At 40.2% G+C, this 22295-nt stretch overlaps 1 protein-coding gene across 3 annotated transcripts in view; it reads right to left on the bottom strand.

Annotated features, from left to right (window-relative positions):
* Window positions 1-18998, bottom strand: part of igf2bp2a (insulin-like growth factor 2 mRNA binding protein 2a) — a 47408-nt gene extending 28410 nt beyond the window's left edge. The window contains exons 1-2 of one of the 3 annotated variants that reach the window (XM_034886559.1): window positions 18469-18998; window positions 17256-17316 (exon numbers count right to left, since the gene is read on the bottom strand). In XM_034886559.1, coding sequence (XP_034742450.1) covers window positions 17256-17316; window positions 18469-18643 — 236 coding nt within the window. In that variant the 5' untranslated portion in view covers window positions 18644-18998. Of the gene's footprint in view, window positions 1-4303; window positions 4584-17255; window positions 17317-18061; window positions 18267-18468 lie in introns of those variants that run through there. The other 2 variants (XM_034886560.1, XM_034886561.1) reach the window with 2 other exon arrangements.
* Window positions 18999-22295: the final 3297 nt, after the last annotated feature.

Here is a 22295-nt window from a genome sequence, read left to right as displayed (position 1 = left end):
TCATCCTTGTGAAATTGTTGTGTTTCAGCTGAAAGCCACACATGATGACAACAGAACAGATGAAGTCCACATCAGTCCAATGCAAACTTTATGTTGCACACAAGATAATTGACGACTTTCAAACTGAAAGATGATCTGGCCTTCATTACAGCCCTACATACCATGCAGATAAAAAAGGAAATGAAAACCTCTGCGGTCATAAATCACACTGCCAGCGTGTGATAATACACCTATTACATGGTCATATTACAATCCAGTGATATGCACTGTCTAAGCAACACTAATGTGTCTGTTTCTTTTATGTGTAGCGATCCAACGTTTCAGTGCTGAGTGCAGCATAATGTGATCTTCTGACAACCAGCTTCATTTACAGCTATATGTGCATGTATGTGAGCTCTTACATCAACAGTTTTGTAGAATGTAAAGCTCTAAGCTGACAAATGCACTGTTCTTATTCATTTACATCTTGCTGCAACTAACATTGATAAAAAGGTCAATTAATACCCCAGTGTAGATACCTTATATGGGTCGGTTTTGGTGGGTTGGTCAAATATCTGGTGGTCCTTATACACCAACTGCAGACTTGTTTAATCTGAATTAACCCAATTTCTAGATTTGATCCTTAAGCTCTTAAGCCTTAATGCACTTAAATCTCAGAGAGGAAGCAACAAGTCAACAATATTCATGAGACCCTTCTGTATGGAAGATGTCTCTTTGCTCCTCTTTTTAAACTCTGACAGCGCTCTCAGTGTCCTCCCTGTTGCTGAATTAAGTTGGAGCTTAGGTCATGTCTGTGTAGTGCTCCTAAGCAATTCTCTAAGGACCATCAAATCTTTGTGGAACAGAGATAACAGAATTTGTATAAAAGAAGTGTCTATCCATTTTTATTTAACTTCAGTCAAAAGGATGTGTTCCTATTTGTCCTCCAGAAGGACAAACAAACCAGGAAGCAGTTCCTAAGCTCGTTACCATAGGCTGTATGTAAAGGTGCATTACGTATTATGTATGTACTGCAACCTACAACGTCTTGTTAGGTCAGTCTGAGTCAGAGTGCTCAGATGAAATGTAGGCCTACTGAACAAGACCAAAACACACACACACACACACACTCACACATATATATATAGAACATGTATATAGAACATAAAGACAATATTCACTTAAAATAATTCCAGTGCAGTCCCAGCAGGTCTGCATGTAAATTGTAAAATCTTTTTACAGGCAAGCACACACATTTGCAATAAGACATGACATTTTTTTTCTAAGGACATTCTTTTTTTTTCTTCTAATTTATACCAAATTACTCTTTTCTGGAAAAAAATCTGGAAGTATAGATAGATGGTGTATTCATTATGTTTTAAATAGTGTACTCTATTAGACGATCAAGACTGACATTGACATTAAAAGCTTCTTCTTGACCTTAAAACAGTGGCCTTCAAAGAAATATCAGTTGCTAACATGAAAGGTCTGCCTGTCATGAAGGTACCAACATTTAACCATGTTTACCTCAAGGATTGCATAGAACTTGTCAGGGCAGTTCTTGCAATAGCACTGACTCAAGTTAGGGAAAACAGTTAGGGCTCCTTTTCTTTGTTACTTGCAGGATTTGCTTGCGAGTGAGTCAAGTATCATTACCATTGTCATACTTTACAAACAAAAAAAGGGAGAACTTTGTCTGTCGGCCATTTGGTGCTGGGCAGGTAGCGTAGAGTGAGTTTATCAGAGCTTTTTTTGCTGAAAACAGCTGCTTCTGATGGAAACAACACTGCCGGGAACTATGAGAGTGAACCAAAACTGTTAAGTTGTGTGCTGTAAAACCAAACTATTGAAGTGAAAGACGATTAAACGCTCAGCAGAGCTAAAGGGGGCTCCATAGTCTGGTGATGATTCTCATAGGATTTGTCAATACATGAGACACCTTCGACTATTTACTGAGTCACTTGATCCACTGTTTAATGTACATAATATAGACTATAGCAGCTTTAACTAACAGAATAAACAATCACTGTAATCCCTACAAACAACAAAGCGTCGTATGGACTGTTATTGAGGGGGAAGGAAAATTGCTTATTTTTCCTTAATTTGTATAAATACCCCTGAGACTAAAGTATGCTGGTTCATCTAACAGAATATCATGATATTATTAAAGTAATATTTTTTTAAATAATTGGTTTTGGTGACAGTTTCCTCCACATTCAGTCTTCTTAAATAATTGTATTCCTCTGGGCATTCATCAAGGATTCCCCCCCCCATCAAGTAAGAAAACAGCTATTCTATCTGCTCTTCGCCATTGTTCCCTAACCATATATTTTTTATGCTGATACTGCAGAGTGAACAAAGCTGCCGCTCCACGGTGCTGCTAACCATCTCATCTCAGCGTGTAGTGCTCAGGTGCTTCTGTTTTACCTCCCTCGGCGGGTGAGGACTCATCAGAATTCTGCAGGCTTACCTGCCTGCCTGTTTCTCTTCACGCATACTTTTTCTATGTGGCACCGAGGCAGGGAGGCACAGTCCTGTCAGATAGACATATGCCGCTCTGATGGAAGCCACAGCCTTCCTGTTGACATCTATCTGCGTCTCGCTGTCGACGCTCACTCAGCTGCTCAGTAGAAAGATGTAAATAAGGAGAGACTGCACATTGTTTCTTTACCTAACACGTGTGGAACAAGGTTCATTAACCAGGTCAATTGACACACAGGGACATTTCATGTAGATTAATAAGTAATGATTTAGAATCACATGATAATTCCAAGTATCTCAATTTATGTTAAATGACTCATTGTCAACTATATCAATAGAAGAGGGAAGGTGTTACTACACGTCAGCTCAAAGATATGCCATGATGTCACAAAGAAATGAAGAAAAAAACTATTTACAATTAGAAAAGACATGTACAGACATTTTCTTGGAGTGTCCAATGCAATGTGCATTCTGCAGCAGACATAAAAATATTTCCAGTTCTCAGTGCAATCACTACAAATTAATTTTCAGGCAGTGTTATAATGCCACAGGGTGCCCAGCTGACACAAAACAAATGATCTCCCACCATGCCTACTCAGCCAATGAAATTAGTATTTTAAAATGTTCCATTTGCATATCACTGTGTCACAATGCATTTCAATTTGTATTTATATATATTTTGGGGGCATTTTCAGCATTTAATTTTGACAGGACAGCTGAAGATATGATAGGGGAGAGAGTGAGAGAATGACATGCAGCAAAGGGACGCAGGTCAGAGCCGAACCCGGGCCCGCTGCGTTGAGGAGTAAACCTCTATTCCAACTGAGCTATCTGGCTGCCCAACACATTTCTATTTCATAAAAAAATACAATTTGCTCTAACATGGCAACTGAAGCACCTCCATATGACTGTGAACATGCATCCACAGATTTGAAATTAAATCCGGAAATTTATATTTGGTAGCAAGTATATGACTACAGAGGCAGGAACCATTACATTTTCTAAAGTAAGAAGTTCAAACATATTATCAGAACGATATTGGATCTTGAATATTAGTCTGATGACTACTACAGCCTTCTAGTGACCCTGCACACACATAATTCTGCAAAGGGAAAGTCAAACATCCAAGTGAAGTAATCATTAACAAAATATATATTTGAGTGGAGGTGGACTTTAAAAACAGTTACCACACACACAAGCTGGAGTAGTAGATGTTCGCGAGCAGGCACGCACCCATGCACAGACCCAGACACACACACATGCACATACACACACACAAACACACACACACACACACACACACACACACACACACTAAACATTAGGTAAATTCCTGTGCAGAAATCATTTCTGCCAACAATGCAAAAAACATTCAATCTGCTGCAATTACAATGTTTAGAATTCAATTTACTTGTGCTAAAACCTTTTCTCTTGCCAATGAGCCATAACAATCAGCCAGAAAAAATTAACAGAAAGATGATTCGAGAGGACTTGCAGGGTCATGTGCCACCCTGCTCTGTCCTGTCCTGCGGACATCAAACTCTTGCATGCCCCTCCACACTGCTACTTCGCTAACTGAGGACACCTCTGAGTCCCCCGTCAAAAAGCATGTAGTCAGCATTGTCACTGACAGGCACGCAGCAAGCCTACAGGGACACAGCTGACATATGCAATCACACACATATAACACACACACACACACACACACACACACACACACACACAAACTAATGTATAGCCGACTGGTGTGCCTACTCTTCTCTACATGCACACACTGATGTATTTTCTGTGTCTCTCTCTATCTCACACACCTCAGTGCTAAGAGCTACTGACAGGTGAATACCAGCTCATACTGCGGCGGTGCAGTGAGAGTCCGCTGCTAGCTGCTCCTCATGGTTGCTTCTGTTCCTTTATGTTGAGTCGTACAGCTTGCTCCTGAGGTCTCATCCTTTAATCTGGCGACCATGAGGTATTATACTGTAGTTGGAAGGCTGAGCCGCCTGCTATAGGTGTTTGTCCCGACAGGGTTAACCTGGATCAATACCGCACTCACAGCACTCAATGTTACAAAAGCCCTCAAACTGTTTCCCTGCCTGCATTCCTCCCTGCCTGTCTCTCATCGTCCCTCTCTCTACCCGTCTCACTACTCCCTCCAGCTACCTATGGAGAGCTTTACGAGTTCACACTCACATGAACGCACTACCTTTTCTCTTTCCCCTCCCCCTGTATGTAGGGAAGTTCCTCACAGAGGAAAGCAACTAGCAGGGAATGTGTAAAGAGGCCATTGAATTTTTCGTTAAGTTTTTTTGTTGTTTTACCAACCAGTCTGGAACCACCCCCCCCTGTGTATGAGTGCCTTGGTCTATGTTATGTGTAGTGATGTCAGTCGAACCGGTGCCAGGCCTAGAGACACTGGCTGACATGTGCTGGAGCTTAATTGAAGCTGTGTGTTTGCTTTTGATCATTCGTCTAATGAAATCCCTCAATTTAAGTACATTTCAAATTATCTGAAAAATAACACTCGCACTGTGCTTTCAAATGTATTTTTTTAATGGTTTTTTGAAAATCCTATTGTCATTACTCTTTGGTAGCACTTTATAGTTGTCTTAGCTTGTTTTTGTTTGCATTTATGAAACAAATCAACAATTCTAAATCAATTCATTAATTAGGTGATTGACAGAAAATGATTTGCCAACACTTAAGCAAATGAATTGCTGGTGCAAGCAGAAGATGTGCTGCTTTTTTGTCTTAGGTCATTGTACATATAATTATTTATTATTTCTTTCTAGGATTTTTTCTGTTGGTCAAACAAAACAAACAATCAGAAAATGTCACTTTTGGCTCTGAAAACTTTAGATCAGAATTTTTCAGTAATTTATGAACCACTACATTTTAATCAACCAATTATTAATAAATGAGCCAAGAAAATAATAGGCAGATAAATTTGTAATCAAAATGATTCTGATTGATATTTAGCCCTGAAATAATTATTTAAATGCCTCAATACTTATGTAAGGAATGTAGACACCTGGTAGAATAATTACTGTGGAAGAATAATAGGAATCAACCACAATTAAGTTTATCTATTTGCCAGTTTATCCATTTGATTGCAATTAGACTTAAAGTAAGCCAATTTAAACATCACGAAGTAAAACAGAACCAGTGATAGATAACACATATAAATAGATTAAATAAACTGCACTCTAGCAGCAATTTTACACTTTCAGGGAATAAAGACTGATCAAGTAAATAAAGTGTGGTCATTTCGATAAACCATCAAGAGATTAACAAGGCAGTGACAATATCTATATAGGAAGCACTTGTGCATGTTGGGGGGGCGTTACAAGCGCGTATAAGGTTGAAATGGCATCAATAGACAGTTCTAAACCTTAGAAACTGGATTATATTTACTGACTGCAGAGGTTGAGAGTGGAGGGGTGATAAAGTTAGCGTGGAGAAACAACGTATCACTGTTTTCCTCACGTTGACTGTAAAAAGCAGTTCTTATCGTATAAGGGCGGCAAACTCAACTATCGGTAGATTCAAATGGAAATGGGCCTCCAATAGGTTAATTACATACATACTGTAGTGCTCTTCCCAAAACCTTGATTGATCTTGTGCCACGTGAGATTGACACAAGATGAGTGGCTTTCAGGGAATTATCCTTGTCAGACTTTAATCCTGAGAAGAGAATGGCTCCAAATCCTGACCTACTCTCTGAAATGAGTCAGGGGGCTTGAGAGGAAGTTAAGGATGCTTCGGATTCAAAGCCATGTGTGTGTATTTGTGTGATTCAGTGACAAGTTTGGATGAGGCTTGTATGCTGTGTGGGAATAAAATATGTTTGATGTAGTTTGTTGTTGTTGTTGTTATATACTGGACAGTGTGTGACTATAAGGCAAGAGCCCAAATGTCTGCAAAAAAACTGCAGCCTCCGCAATGGTTTATGTTTGTTTATTGTTTGTCTTCCAGGTTTGATTTTCTGACAAACTTTTCGTACAAAATACAGTCTGTGAATGCAAAAGCACACAAACACGGTAGTAAGCTTTAAAACAAACAAAACACAGGGCAAACTTTGGCTCAAGATCCACAGATTAATAACAGTTAGAGACGCTTTCTGTTTTGCTAGACAGGATATTCAAAGGTGTAGTCCACTAATTTGACAACTACTCTGGTTTACAACTCTCCTTCACACAGAAACACCAAACCCAATCTGCAAGCATTTACATGCCAACTGCTTTCATCATTCCTGGCAGAAAACATGCAAGGCTGGTTCCCTGTCTAAGTTAAAAGGGCTATTAGGCTCATTCCTTAAGACACAACACAACTGCATTTAAAAGCACTGAGTAAATGTGAACAACCTGGCCCATCTGAGCACACACACTGATAAAAATGATAAGATTCTTTGTCATAATCGGATCTCTGTAGAAACATCTTCAGTGGTGAGCTGCGTTTCATGGATAAGGACAATAAATGGCCAGTGTTATGAAAAATGTCTGTTAGTCAGAGCCCATCTGTGTGTGTGTGTGTGTGTGTGTGTGTGTGTGTGTGTGTGTGTGTTAAATTAGGCTTTTCTTCAAGTGCAGCATATTTGATGCATCATCTTCAGCGGCTCCACATCTACACTACTGTCTCTTTGACATCACACTCGCCTTTGAAGCTTGTCATTCTATATCTCTGCAATTTATTCTCCCACAATGTCAAGCGACTGGAAACGGGCCTTCCTGGAGTCACTCCACACAACACATAAAACAAAACCATCTCAGCAACCATCTCTGAAATGAACTCCCACTTGGGGGAATGGCCGGAAGACAGAGGCACTCACAAACACAAATATATGCAATGACATAGGCACACACACACACACACACACACACACACACACACACACACACACACACACACACAGACGTCTACTGTTTTGGAAGAATTCCAATAGTGGTAACCACGACTCTACTAAGAATAAACTGCCTGTCTCTGTTACACTATCTGATAGGGCAGCTCACATTCAGCTTACAGTACATAACATAGAGTTGTACGCTATTTACACCCGCTAATGCTAACACACAGCCGGCTTCATTCTGCGCTGCCACGCTGTGCCAGGGGAGCAGTGACACTGTGAGCGGGAGGGAGGCGGTGAGAGACAAAGCACGCAATCTAGTTGGTACACACGCCATAGTGCGCTGACACAAAATATGCACAAGTACGGAGGAGGAGAAGGAGGATTGGGGGAACACCTACATTTTGCAGTGGAAAGTGATTGTGACTCTACCTGGAGCGCGGTGGTGAACTACAGCTGCATCTTGTGGAAGTCACCATTAATGACAATGAAAATTCGCTGAACATGCACTGAATGAGCGTGTTAATGTTCAATAAACGTGGAGGGAGATGAAGCAATCTTACAAGACCCCGTTAACTTTTGCAACCTGCCAAAAAGAACTCATGCATGGCTGATTTGGCATCAAATATTTACAATCCTGCTGAGCTGAAGATGTCCGAGTTTTTGCCTTTGGGTTTTTCAACAAGATCGTGCTCTGCTATAGGGGCACCCTTCAATTTTAATTGGATTTGTGTCAGTGTGTGCTTCATTTCACCTGACAGGGACGGGCAATTCATCAATCAGTGTCATAATGTTATTTGCATGCGTGAGACAGAGGCGCTGGCTGGGCAGCCTGCTGCAACTGCCGCACCAAGAAGTCTATGCTAAACACACACAGCCAATAAATCAATCAATCGGGCGGTATCCTAGCAACTTGCAACATATATTTTATCGGTTTTATTCATGATATTTTATACATACAAACAGTGCATTTAAAATGGGAATATAATAGCTTAATAACCTCAGGCCTGAGTGCTCCTCGTGTACAGTAGAGCTACCGCGGCAGCTAGTGCACCCATGGGAAACCCTGAGTATAGACTGTTTAGTGAGACACACACAGATGAACCTTCCACGATGAAACATTCTGCGCCTTCAGGGAAATATTAGCCAGTGGTCAGCAAGACAGCAACTATTTACAAAAAAGCTTTTTTTTCACATTCTGTTCATTTCCCCTGTGTTGTCAGCGGTTGCATGAAAATACGCTGCTGCAAAATGACGTTTGGTGTGATACAATCAAAAGGACTCCCATAGGGTCCCTTCCTTTCCCTTGCAGCTTGATTCATCTAATTCTTTCTTTCCATTGCTCTCTCACTATCCTTTTCTCTCACATACATGCTCTGTCTTTCACTCACACTGCAACCGACTGTGTATTGGCATGTGCTGGTTCGCTTGGCAGGGAAGCAGATAGAGCCTTCCTACTCTCTAGCACCTGCCTGGCCCATATCACCCTATTCATCTCAGCAAATCCTAGTCAGGATCAAGCACCGCTGTGTAAAACAACTGGCTTCATGGCATATCGCGATTGTCAAATACTAAACACTTCTATTGCTTAAACTAAAAAACAGCCTGAAACCGCTGCCACAGTTCAGTTCTGTAAAACATAACGGTTGCAGACAATTAATGTTTTAAAATGTGTAAATACAGACATTTAATTAAAGAAATGACAAGAGCACAATTTTAAAAAGACAATTAACGCTTTTCCACTTGACAAAAAGAACCAAAATAATTAGAGGAATAGTTATGGTACAGACATTCCCTTTTTTCCAAGAGTTAGATGAGAAGATCAACACCATTCTCGTATGTGTATGCTATATATGAACCTACAGCCAGCAGCTGGTTAGCTCATCTTAGCATGAAGATCAAAAAACATCTTGGTATGCTAAGCTAAGCCAGTAAACTGCTGGTTGTAGCTTCATATTTAATTGACAAACAACCAGTCTTCTATTTTGGTGAAATACTTAAAATTTCTAACGATGCTGGGGAAAAAACGGGACATAAAACAATACACTCAGATAAACACTAAATATGACCAACAGACCTCTGATTTACAACAGTGCACCCAAAAATCTGAAATAAAATTGTCTAATTCTAAACTCTAAAACTAAAAGAAAAGTTGATCATGAGGACAGTGACAAAACAGAGTGGAGTTTAATGTGACTGCTCAATTTTAGGATATTCCTTTAAAAAACGTTTTAGTTAACATCAAACTACCAGCCAGGAGTTGATTTGATAATATCCTGTACATGAATTATATTTTCCAATGTCTCACACACACATAGTGGTAAATCCTCCTGTTTGTGAGCAGACCCATCACAGTCTTCTCAGAGAGGGGTAAAGCCACTTCAAGCCAACAGCTGCCTCACACAGCCAGCCAGCCTCCTTGACAGGGGGATGAAATGCTGCCCTCTATCAGCAGTGCTCATTTCTCCCCCACGCAGAAGCAAATACACACACAAACACACACGTGCACACACACTGCGATGAAAGCATAAGCATGTGTGTGGTTCATACACATGTCTTTGACTAGGAAGTTTTCTACATGTCTTCCTCTTCCTCTCTTGTGAAATAGAGGAAACACAATGGTCAGACTATGCTCTAGGTTGTGTTCGAGGCTCAGCTGCGTGCGGACCTTACTGTAGATGACTTGTTTGGTTGGGAGGGGGGTTTTCCCAGCTTCCGTTGCATACATATGGAAGAAGATGGAAATGGTGGCTACAAGTGGGTTTATGAATAGGAAAGGTCACAAAAGGGCTGCGGCTGTGACATAGATGGACAGCCCACTCAGCAGTTTTCCCTGCCGCACTTGTGAGAGGAAAATGAGCATTTGAAGCGATGAAAGAAGCGATAGCTTTACACAGTCATTTTATTGAGGCACCTTACCAGGCTATGTATTCACAGTCATATAAAATCAGCACTCTGACCACTGCACCGCCCATAGCGTGTGCCACACCAACACACGGCTGGACTACGGGCCCGGCTTGCAGCTATAACCAGTAGGCAGTCTTCTGGGAAATTGGTGGAAATTACAGGGTCCCCAAACTGACAGCAGATCATGACAAAGTTCAGCTGTAATCATAGGATTTTGACAGCAATATCTAAAGATATTATAATGTCACTTGTATGGTGAATCTCAGGGTGTTGCATGCAGTAAACTCAACTTTTGGTTTTTTTTGCAGCTTGAGTGGTGTTCTGTACACTGGAGGACTTTGGGTTCATTTTCTAAAAGGCTTTATCGTTCGAGCTCCTATAACTAAGCAAAACACTCAAAATTGGTTCCCATGGCAACAGGACGAACCTAACCTGGAACAGTTGGAACTGAATACAGCACTACCTGTAAACACACACGGACACACGTATTCACAAGCACAATGGCACAGATTTGCTCCCACATCAAGGTGCTGTAAATGTCAGAAAACTGTATATATTTTTTTTTTTACATTTGATGCTTCACAGAGACATACTGTTATAAAACAATTAAAAAGAAATTTCCTCATCTACATGGGAGAAAATACAAAAATGCATATACAAAAAAATGTGTATTATTTTATATTATTACATCATATCGGGATGTCCCTGGAACCAGGGGTGAATATTAAAAAAATAATTCTAGAAGAATGTGAGTGAGTAATTAGCCTTTGAGCTCAGGTTGGACAAGGTAACATTACTGAAACTCAGTTGAACAGCAACATTTCAAATGACTTTGTTTAATTAAACACATTAGGTCAAGAAGGGTCCTGCCTTTTGTGCAATGTGTCCGCCCAGTCAACGCATGAACATCGTTTTGCATCTCATATGGTCATATTTTAGTTTTTTTGTTGGTATTTTGCGTCTCTTAGTAGTCATGTTGTGCCTTTGTGGTTGTTTTGCATCTTTTTTCAGTTGTTTTTTGTTTCTTTGAAGTTCTCTGAGGTAGATTTGTGACTCTTTGTGGGACATTTTGTGTCTCTTTTTGTCGTTTTTTTGTCTCTTTGTAATGTATTTGTATAGGGGCAAGTATGTAGCACAAAGCAATGCTACACACCGCAGCATTTATAGCCTGGGCTAATTTGCAATGCCTATCCCTCAAGGAGCATTTTAAATACATAACATGTCATTTTATCCAGAGGTGTGGGTCCAGGGTATAAGCTGATCCTTTTCAGTAATCCATCCATGATCCTAATAAGCCAACTACCTATCACCTTCTGACTCTAGTAGAGGGGCCCAAAACAGGGGCCAATCAGATTTGAAGGGGGCCAATGCCACCCTGTGGCCACACCTCTACCTGGAACCTTAAAACCAAGTAAAAGATTGAGAAATATGCAAGATGCAAAGGTCCGATATAAGAGATTAAGAAGATCATTTGACCTGGGTAAAGCTTCAGGCCAATAGCATTCCCATTTTAAGACTGTAAGCCAGTGTAACAGAGCCTCTTTATGAGCCTCGGTCCCTCCACTTGACCAGTTTACATAGGATTGGCTGCATGTAAGCATTACGTCCCATGGCTCACTCAGATTGGCTGTTGGGAGTTCACGCTATATTCATTTCACCTGCTCAAGACCCATCAGAGCTATAAAGCAGGGTTATATGGTGTTGATATGGGACAAGGACAGGGTCTGGCTGTGTGAGAAATGCCACCTGCTGTGCCCCTCAGCTGCCCATTCTTCCACAGAAACCACACCCTTAGGTGCCCAGTGGGAGCCTGACATAGCGAGTGGTGAGAAACCCTAAAGTTTACATCCGGCATTTAGCTTTCAGCTGCAATTTTACAGCTTTTCTTCTTCTCTAGTGTTGTCCTCAAGCTGTGTGTGAATATATCTGCATGTACACAATGCCCCCCCCCCCCACACCACACCACACACACACACACACACACACACACACACACACAGACAGACAGACTGAGCAACAGAAGGATATAGAAAAGACAGAGCAGCTGTTACATCTTCAAATTACTTCCCCCAAAAAAGCACTTGGGTATGAACTGCAATACTCATAATAATTATTTATAATTCATAATAATCCACTTTCAGCACATTTAAGATTCCACCAATTCATCAACCCTGCTTAGCTAAACAGCATCCTCAAACATCTGCTCAAAACAGCCTTTCCTATCTTGACTCGGGACAATAGCAACAGCAAATTAAAAGTTGTGTGAGAAATGCATTTGGTCATCTGAAAAAATGGTATTGCTAATTAATTCAATGCTAACAGAGTCCAGATATTCAACTTTTATTTTTATTTTCTACTAATAGAAGCTGACTTCAACAATCCAATGAGAATGGATCAGCAGTGGCACATTACCCTGCAAACAGCAGACAAATGAATTCAGAGGCTCAGTTCAAGAAGGTTTCACGCCTCCGATCTCTTAGCAGTGAGGGTTTGTTTTGATTATACCGTGGTCTGTCTCTCCATTACTCTCATCACTCAACAATAAGAACTAGTGTGAGATAATGTGTAATGGTCAGGTCACAAATAAAAACACAGGCATGAGTTCCCCATTGGATGAATGGTGTTGCTCTGCTGATGGAGAAACCCTCTCTGAGTAGTGAACGTGTTTCACTTCTCTCATCACTTTAAGATTTTAGTGATTTACTAGAAAAGAAAAGATCCTCCTCCTCATCCTGGCCACATCGGCCATACTTACTCACTGTTGCTCCAGAGAGTCATCTAGCTGATTACTTAACTCGTAGTTGGAATGAGTGTAATTCTGCAGTGACATATTACTCATGCAACAGGTTGGAGCAGAATGTGAATGACAGCTTACTGAGAAATTAATATCTGCAGTTGCTGTTGTAATCCACAAGCATGTCAGTTAAAAAAAAAAAAAAAAAGATTCCAACTCTCTGGAAGCTTAAACAGTGATCCCACAGGTCTGATAGACATTCAATGAATTTACAATGCTCTCACATCTTAACTCATCATTCCCTTAAGCAATATACCCAGTTGCACAGGCAAGTCTGTTATTACTATAGGCGAAAAATACACCTTCATGAAAAAGTTAATAATTGCTACACAAATACAGCAATGTTGGGAGAAGGGCTAAATTCAAATGCTGCCGCTTGAACACACTCAAAATAAAATGCTTAAGTTAATATCTGTAAATAGTAACAGTAAATAGTCATTCTTTGGAAGTGCTAATGAAGAACTTTCTCAATTGGCATCCATTTCTTACACCTCGTGAGTATTATTTTCCAACAGTCTTTTTCACTCTTAATGAGTGAAACACACAAAACTTAAAAAGACACAGACGATGCTCTTTAAGGCAGAAACTGAACATAGTTGAGAGACACCCGGGGCATCTGGTCGCTACGCTCCACAAACAGTTCACTTTGGAGGACCCCTCCTCACAGACAGGTGAGGGGATACATGAGGTGTACGGAGAAGGGTGCAGCGGATGGGACCTAAGAGGGGAGCAGTGCAGCGCCTCCTGCTATCACCCCGGGCAAAACCGAAGTCTGAATTGGAGCGCTTCCCCTGCACCAGGATCAACTGGGGAGTATTAATGGATTCAGAGTGGATCAACTGATGGCTATCGTATTTCGCTGTTTTGACTCAGTGTGTACTCACGACCCAACACACACATGTGCGTGTGCACCACTATGGTGCAATGCAGATGTTTACACCCATGTCTTGGTTTGCATCCTTTTGTGAGCAAAAAGGTTTTGCAATCAATGTAGCTTCATCGAACAACATTAAACTGCAGATGTAGATTTATATGAAGAGCACAAACAATTCAGTGTTTATTGTGATACAGCCTAATGGAGTGTAACACCAAAGTTAGCACTCAATCACAAATTCATCACCAGTTTATTGAGACACATTTTCACTCCAGCTTAAGTCGAAGGTGTAGAGATAATTAGGAGGAGAAATGTCTGGTTTTGTCATAGCTAACCAAGCAAGTATAAACTTGCATACATTTCAGGAGTACAGCTTTAAAAAGTGTTTACCCCACAACAAGGTTGTCCTCACATAAATCACACTCACTTAATATTACTGATTGATCAGGCTAACGTTACTTACTTGGGCCATAACTTCATCTCCTCGCCTATTTAACAATCAAGGAAACTTAACCAGGGTGAGAAAAATATTGTTTTCAGTTTACTGATATCAAAATAAGCCACAATAACAAAAATACATGAGCAAAATGCAAGAAAGATATTAAGGTTTGAGCAAACAAATTAAATAATCTTTTTAAACTAAGAGTCATTCTTCCAAACAAATTTAGACCATATCAATTAAAAAAAGAATACTAATAAGTCTACATAAATATACATATTTTCTCTCATGTTTAATGATTAACATCAAACAATTTAACCTTTTATATACTTATAAAACTTACAATTAGATAATTACCTCAGGTGCTCTTAATAATTAAAGAACATGTATCAGAATAACTCATAATATAAAGTATATTGTTTACTCGTTAATTTAAAATAATAGTAGTTATTATTGTGAATAACAGTTTTCTCAGTACTGAAATACAGGATCAATTAAGATCAAGTAACCTACAATTTTATAACACTGTCAAATCCATTTATTTTATCAAAATAACCCAGATAATTTACTTCAAATCTATTTATTTAAAATGGCTGATGAAGTGCAACTTTTTATTCTATATTGTCCATGACAAGAAGCCTCACAAGCTGGAACAAATGAAACAAAAAAAATACTTTTTTTGTTTACTTCAGCTTAAATTACTTCTATCAAAATAATATTAAGGCTGACACTTTTGAACCAATTTGAAATATCAAAATACATGTTAGTGAAATGACATTTAAATACTATTCAAAACTACAAGAATTCGTACTTTTATCTGTTATAGGTTATTCAAAGTTGCATTTAAAAAGGCCCAATCTTTTTTACAGAACAAACTTATTAACAAACTGTTATTACAAGAATAAACAATCATACGTTTTGCCCTTAAAATATACATAATTTAATAGTTATTGCCACTATGCCTATTAGCACACTGAAGACATTACACAACAAAGCACAACAGAATATTATAAATTAACAGCAAATAACAGCTGCAACTACAGCAGAGCCACAAAACCAAGAAATACCAGAAGGCCAAAAGCTGAGCTCACACACTACTTCCTAAATGATAAAACTAAAAAAACTGGTGTTTGGTTGACTTCTCAAGCCACGTCACTGTAGTAACCATACAGCCTATTTCAAATCAAATCCATAACAATACCTATAGTTCTTATATTATTATCATATAATACAGGATTTAGAAATAAAACATTAAAGTAATACAGTTGAGTTCTCTAAACTTGTATTATTCAAAATATAAGTTATTTCTCTGAGAAAGAATGGATTAAAATCATAGAACTATTAATTAGTTACAATATTGACTGCAGAACAAAATGATACCTTTACATTTTAAATCAATGTAAATGTTTCCGTAATAATAAAACAAAAGGTCTAAATAATGACAGGAAAACTGGAGGAAGCTTTTAAACAATAAATGTAATTATCCCCACAGAGAAGCATTATCATCATGATGACGTTTCACCTCCACTTGAGATTTCGCCCAGTTTCCACAGATTCAAAATGAACACCTGTACGTGACATGGCGAGGGTTTCGCTTTAAAGGCCTGCACGCGTCCAGCAGCTCCAAACACTACCGATCGGACACATGCAAGCACATGTATGGACATTAGCTCCATCTGATTCGTCCTATAGCCGGGCAGAGTGCAGGGCCACCATGGCGGCCATTATGAGGCTCTCCAACATTGCCATGGCCTACGTGCACACAAACTGTGGGGAGTGGCGCAGGCTTTTACACAATGTTGCGCCTTGCAGCTTCCAAAACGCCTTCAAGTCGAGCCATACAGCGAGGAAACAACATAGCTGCTCAATCATTTGACTTTTTAAACGTACAGATTTTTTTCTCTACGGTGTGGCACAGAAAAAAAAGCGAGAGCTATAATGCAGGGAAGTGTGCACTGAAGGGGGAGGACTGTGCTGGAAGCGCATAAAGTGTGGGTCACGTGCTCCTCCACAAGGGGCTTGAATATTTACCTTTCTGTCACGCAATGTCGTCTTTCCCTAAAGCCAAAGGCATTGTCGTGAAAAAGGGTGGAGCTATATAGGAGTACAGGCTGCATATCTGCAATAAACGAATGCGTTTATAATGCATTACGCACATGGCGAAAATGTTTAATTATTATTTCCATGCAATTGATAGCTACTGTTTGTACACATTGCTTGGACACATTGATACGAAAGCACATAATGACAGTGGCGTCATGGGGTTTTAGGGTTAACCTATAGATCTGCTCACATACATTCATCTCGCGCTTTTCTGTCTCGCTCTCTTGCGCACGCACACATACTTTGTACACACAGACACACGACGTGTTTCTCACACACATCCACTTAACCAGAGAAGCTCAGCTGATTGGTATGCAACTCATCGTGCAATGCAGTGTTACAGTCAATAATGAAACCTAACTTTATCACTTATAGGCTATACAACAGAACTGTTCAAAAACACATTACGTAGCCAATGTTCAGCCGCATGAAACTCTGATTAAAACCTATATGAGATTCAATTAAGATGCAATTATAAGCCTACATGTATGCACCGTGTGTGTTTGTGTGAGTGTGTGTGCATTTGTGTGTGTGTTGTGTGATAGGCCTTGCTGCAGATCACGCGACATGACAGCAGCCACCGTGTGTTCTGTAGATGTTGGGACTAAACTGTTTCTTTGTTGCTTTCTTTCTTTTGTTAATTTGTCATGCAATTACATTTCCATCGCCAGGAAATAATACAATAAAAGTCTGATTAAAAAACACACTCAGAAGCCGAGAGAAGAGGGAAATATGCGTGCTATATTTCACAGCGGAAGCCTACAGGTCACACAGTATAGGCATTGTGTGTGTGTGTGTGTGTGTGTGTGTGTGTCTGTGCGTCAGATTGTAGGCCTACCTTAGTTTTTTGGGAACGGAGTAGTCTACCTCTATCAGCTTTCCGTGTAATTCAACTTTACCTGTAGGGACGAAAATTGATAGTGTAACATTAGCTGTGCGTCATGAAAGCAACAATACAAGCTGGTAGGCCTATACAGCAACACTTTGAATCACTTCACCAAGTAGGTGCGTCCCCATTCAAACAGCCAACCCATAACAAAAAGTACTCTACACGGGTGCGTTGTGGGCACGGCGGCGGATAAACGGGGTATGTTAGGATTTAAACAACTAGTGGGACATTTGAGGGTCGCAATTGAAGGGAATCGGCGCCAAAATGAAGCATTTAAGCTTTTATAGTATGGGGGGGGGGAAATGGGCAGCCATGCTTTCCACTCCCACAACCCTCCACAGTGCATTGAGGGGTAGTTGTTCTGCTCTCAGTAAAGAATGCAACATCAAAGAAGAGATGGTTTAAAAGGAGAATGACTTGTAGTCCTTCTATTCTAGGTGGGTGTTTCTTAATTCTTCGTGTTGACCCAGCCGGGAGTGAATTGGAAGCGCTCCTCGGCGAAGCTTGAACACGGCTCTTCGTTACTCTTATGAGTGGCCTGGCGCAGCACGGAATTAGCGTCTCACCTCGTCCCCCTCAGCTACCTGTTTATTAGCTCTTTCCTCTGGACCCCCGTGACCCACCTCCAAGACACCTCGTAAAAACATACCCAGACATCAGAGGAACATGGATCTGACAAGTTTTCCGCGGTCGCTTCGCTCTGCTCTCTTCAATAAAATCAAGATAAAAAATAAGTGAAAAATAATTATGCCTACCCGAACCATCAGACCATCCCATACATTCCTGTGGGTGATTGCTAAGTAGCACCCCACACTATCGGAATCTCCCAAATATAGGTTATTGTGCGTGTTAATAGCGTTACAACGGATCGGGTTTTCTTAAGGCAAACGGGCACTAAAGCCGTGTGGGTCTTGTGATCGATAAATTATCAAATTTTTGTTGGAGCGTGCATGGCTGAGCGTTCATCTAAACTCAGATGGCACACGGATGTGATCGCAAACACTGTCCCGAGCAACACCACACAGATAATGACACAAGCAAGGATTAATATTTCCCATTTCGGAGACCCTGAGCTATGGCTTTTTTCAACCTGATCTTGCAGTTTGACTCGCTTGGAAATTTTCCTGTCACCAGCAGCATCACTTATCAAATCCACACTTACCAGAAAGAGTCTCTATAGCCTTTATGGCCGAGTTCTGATCGGGGAAGTCCACAAAAGCATAGCCGGATTTCAGTAGGACCTGGTCGGCCACTGGAAGCTTCCTCTCCCCGAAGAGCTCTTTCAAGTCCTCGACAGTGACCGAAGGACTTAAATTCCCAACATATAGTTTGTTCATGATCTGAAAGGAAAAAACCTCGAAGGAGTAACAGATCTTAGGAGTGAGTGAGTGAGTGATATTTCAGAGAAGTAAAAAAAAATAAAATAGAAAATCTGATATAAAAAAAAACAAACGCAGCGATTACCCCCCAGGAAATTACTAAACTATAGACGACCCCCCAGCACCAACTGTGGCCCGGTGTAACTCTTTTAACAGGGACTGGGGAGAAAAAAAAAGTGTCGTTACGACGCTACTCTGGAACCAACAAGCACCGCCTCTAAATAAAATCTCCCTTAAAAATCACAAGAAAAAACATTTGGAGGTGCATGAGGATTCACTCCTGGTTCTCCATCGTATAAAATACATTGGGGTATGAAAGTGGCATGATGATCACTGGGTACATTCAGCAAAGGGATGGGCTTAAAGGAGGCAGTGGGGTTGTTTCATCAAATTATAATAAGGGCCGTGCCTTGGGTCCCTCCAGGCTGGGGGGGGGGGGGGGGGGGGGGGGGGGGTGAAAATAGGGCTACTGTGCGGAAAAATCAAGTCGTTGTCACTGTACTTGTCGACCCAAACAGTGTCACTGATCCCCACAGTGTGCCTTTTTATTTATTTATAAGAGACACAGAAATATGGATTTACGGAGTGGTGTATGCAGGGGGTCCAAACCTCACCATGGATGCCTGAGATGTCATCCTATAAAAGGACTTGTGATCATATTTACGATCTTGTAGAATTTAGCTACTTTATAACTCAACAAAATAGAAAGAAAAGCAAACAAACGGAAAATAAAGGCTATTGAAACAATATAGAAAGTGAAACTTTAAAACAGCCATTCTTGTACATTATGTCCTGGTGTAGAAATAACATTGAAATAAACATTGTTGTACATCCATATCAGGGGCAACTGTTTAAGGCCTCAGACCTGCAGCTTTACACAATGTTATTAAAGGCACTGACACTTTTTGCTTAGCATTTCAACCTGTGGATAGTCTTAATGGATCCAACTGCAAAGTGTAAAACTGAGCAAATACTTATTTTTAGATGCTGATAAGGAGACGTGAGGGGATTCCTGGCCCTCAGTTTTATCTGTGCATGGGGGAGGCGCCCTCTTTGCAGTGTCACTCAGCCAGTCTGAGCTCATACTCCAGGCTACAGACATGGTATAGCATCTTTTTTTGTGTGATGTAGCTGTGTGTGTATTTGGGTGTTTGGGAGGGGAAGCTAGGTACATAGATAAGTAAGAAAGGTGGATTTTCAAAACAAAATCTGAAATGTAAGGGCTGTGAGCTGCATGGCAAAGGGGGACAGGCTGCAGTGCTCGTGCATGTATGTGTACCAACACCAGTTACCAAGGGGAGGAGCCTTTGGCTACAGCACTTGAGTGTTTCTACATGTGACTAGTCTGTTCCTTAGAACATTACTGCCACCCTACTGTAGTGGAGAGAGTGCCAGCCGTAGGAGTGACCACTTCTCGCCTTGTTTACGTCAGTGTGTGAACAGAGGAATGTCCAAGCTGTGGCCTAATTACTCTTTAGTTACTTTCCTGATGACATGCTAACACAGTTGTTGCAGGCCTCTCTGCTGCTAACTAAGACTTATTCAGAGTTCAAATAAATGACCCATTCATTTCATTTACTCCACTAAATGATTACTATATCAACTTTTGCAGCTCTTGACATTCATTCATGATTCATAAATTAATCACTATCCAATTATGGAATTTAACTTTAACCTACTAAATCACCATTTTACTTAATAACACTCACATTTGACTATTTTAGTTGTTTTTATTTTTCTAATTGGATAAACAAAAAGCAGATCAAATTAACCTCATACTCTGGCTTTGTTTGCATCCTTTCTTGTTAACATGTCATGCCCAATTAGGTCAGTATCCTAGCAAACTGTGCAGCCACCCAAAAATGATTTCTGCTAAGAAAGGAAAATGAGCCACAACTGAAAGGGATGTGACATTTAGGGAACACGACCTGCTGACCAAAACAAATACACACATGCATGCAGACTTGTGGTAGACAGGGGAAAGACATGGGCTGATGCCGTTTCCAACGTGTGGTCCGCTGTGTGAGAGTCTTTTTGCTTTCCTTCCTATCTTACCGCTGAATCACATTTACTGTGTTAAAGATTAACTACCTTTTACTTTCTTAACAGAACCCCCCCCCCCCTTCTAATCAACCAACGCAGATTACCAGAACATAGGAAATAAATACCCATGAATCAAACCATAGATAAAAACACAAAACTACATTCATTAAAAAAAAAATGTTAAAAAAACGGGGTTAGATGGGTCAAGTTCAAACAACAGCATAATAAACAAACTAGTACTGCACTGGAATTAAAATGACAGGTTACGTCATCCTTACAAGTTTCTGGTTGTACTGTCCTATCCCCTGTGGGATAGAACATAGAACAATAACAGTTTACATGGTCCTATTACTATCTAGACTGACTCAAAGGTCCATTCTTCTGTAATGTGCAATAAAAACAAGTGTAAAGTAGATATTTACTCAAGCAATGCACACAAGTAAAGTTTTGAGGAATTGGCAGTTTCCTAATTTGGTCAGATTTTACTTAGATATGGTATAACCTTAAAAAGAGAAAAAACTACATCTTACATATTATTACATCAATATATACTGGACAAAATAATAAACACCACCCTTTTGTTTTTGCCTCCATTTTTCATGAGCTGAACTCAAAACACAAAATATTTCTCTCAAATATAGTTCACAATTATCCTTACACTTAAGGAGCAAAACATTGGTCCAGATGTGCGCCACTATAAGCACAATGTCAGCCTCACACTTATTGCAAAACAATACACAGTGAATTGTAAAACACTAAACACACTTGTATACATTAGACACAGAAGTATATCATGATGTCATTTCCTAGCAATTCCAAAGCTTTGAGCGTCACATTACCATACCTATGAGCCAATCTGTGAAACACAGCCATCAGGTGTGCAAACACATGATTGTTTAATCGTAGACACACCAATCAGGTTTAGGCACTATAAAAATGCAGCAGGTAAGTTTAGTATTTTCTGATCTTATTTTTTTTTTTACTGTAATTGTAACCTGTACAGGACACAGTGTTTTATGATTGTTGTTCGCTGAGCTAACAGTGTTATACCCACTACTGTAGTAGCTGTATGAAAACTGGGACATGTTTGGTTGTGATTCTCCATGTTGACTGATTTCGGTATGTGGAGAGGAATACCTTTTTTTTTTTTTTTTCTTCTTGTGTAGAGTTTGAACTTATTGTATATGCACTGTCACTGTGTGCTTCCTATACAGTACACTAATCACTGAGAAGTAGAATGTTTTCAAAAGTGCTTAAGCAATTTAAAAAAACTAAGTGGTTGAGTGTTGCTGCCCACGTGAACATGCAGTTTACCGGCTGTAAGCTCTTACAGGTAAGTTTTAGCCAGTGCTGTTCCCGCGCAGCATTGTAAAACCAGCGTTACCGTTTTCAGTATTTAACTGGTAGCTTGGAAACATTGACAGTTTTTAGTTTGTAAGATGAAAAGATTTTAGCACTTTATAAGTGAATCCAGACCAAGAGGATGTACTAAAGCATGGGTCTCAAACTCGCGGCCCGGGGGCCAATTGCGGCCCGCGGGCTTATATTTTGTGGCCCCCTACTTGAC

This window comes from Etheostoma cragini, chromosome 11 (genome assembly GCF_013103735.1).
Source record: "Etheostoma cragini isolate CJK2018 chromosome 11, CSU_Ecrag_1.0, whole genome shotgun sequence".
Lineage (NCBI taxonomy): Eukaryota > Metazoa > Chordata > Actinopteri > Perciformes > Percidae > Etheostoma > Etheostoma cragini.
This window is presented reverse-complemented; position numbering and strand designations above follow the sequence as displayed.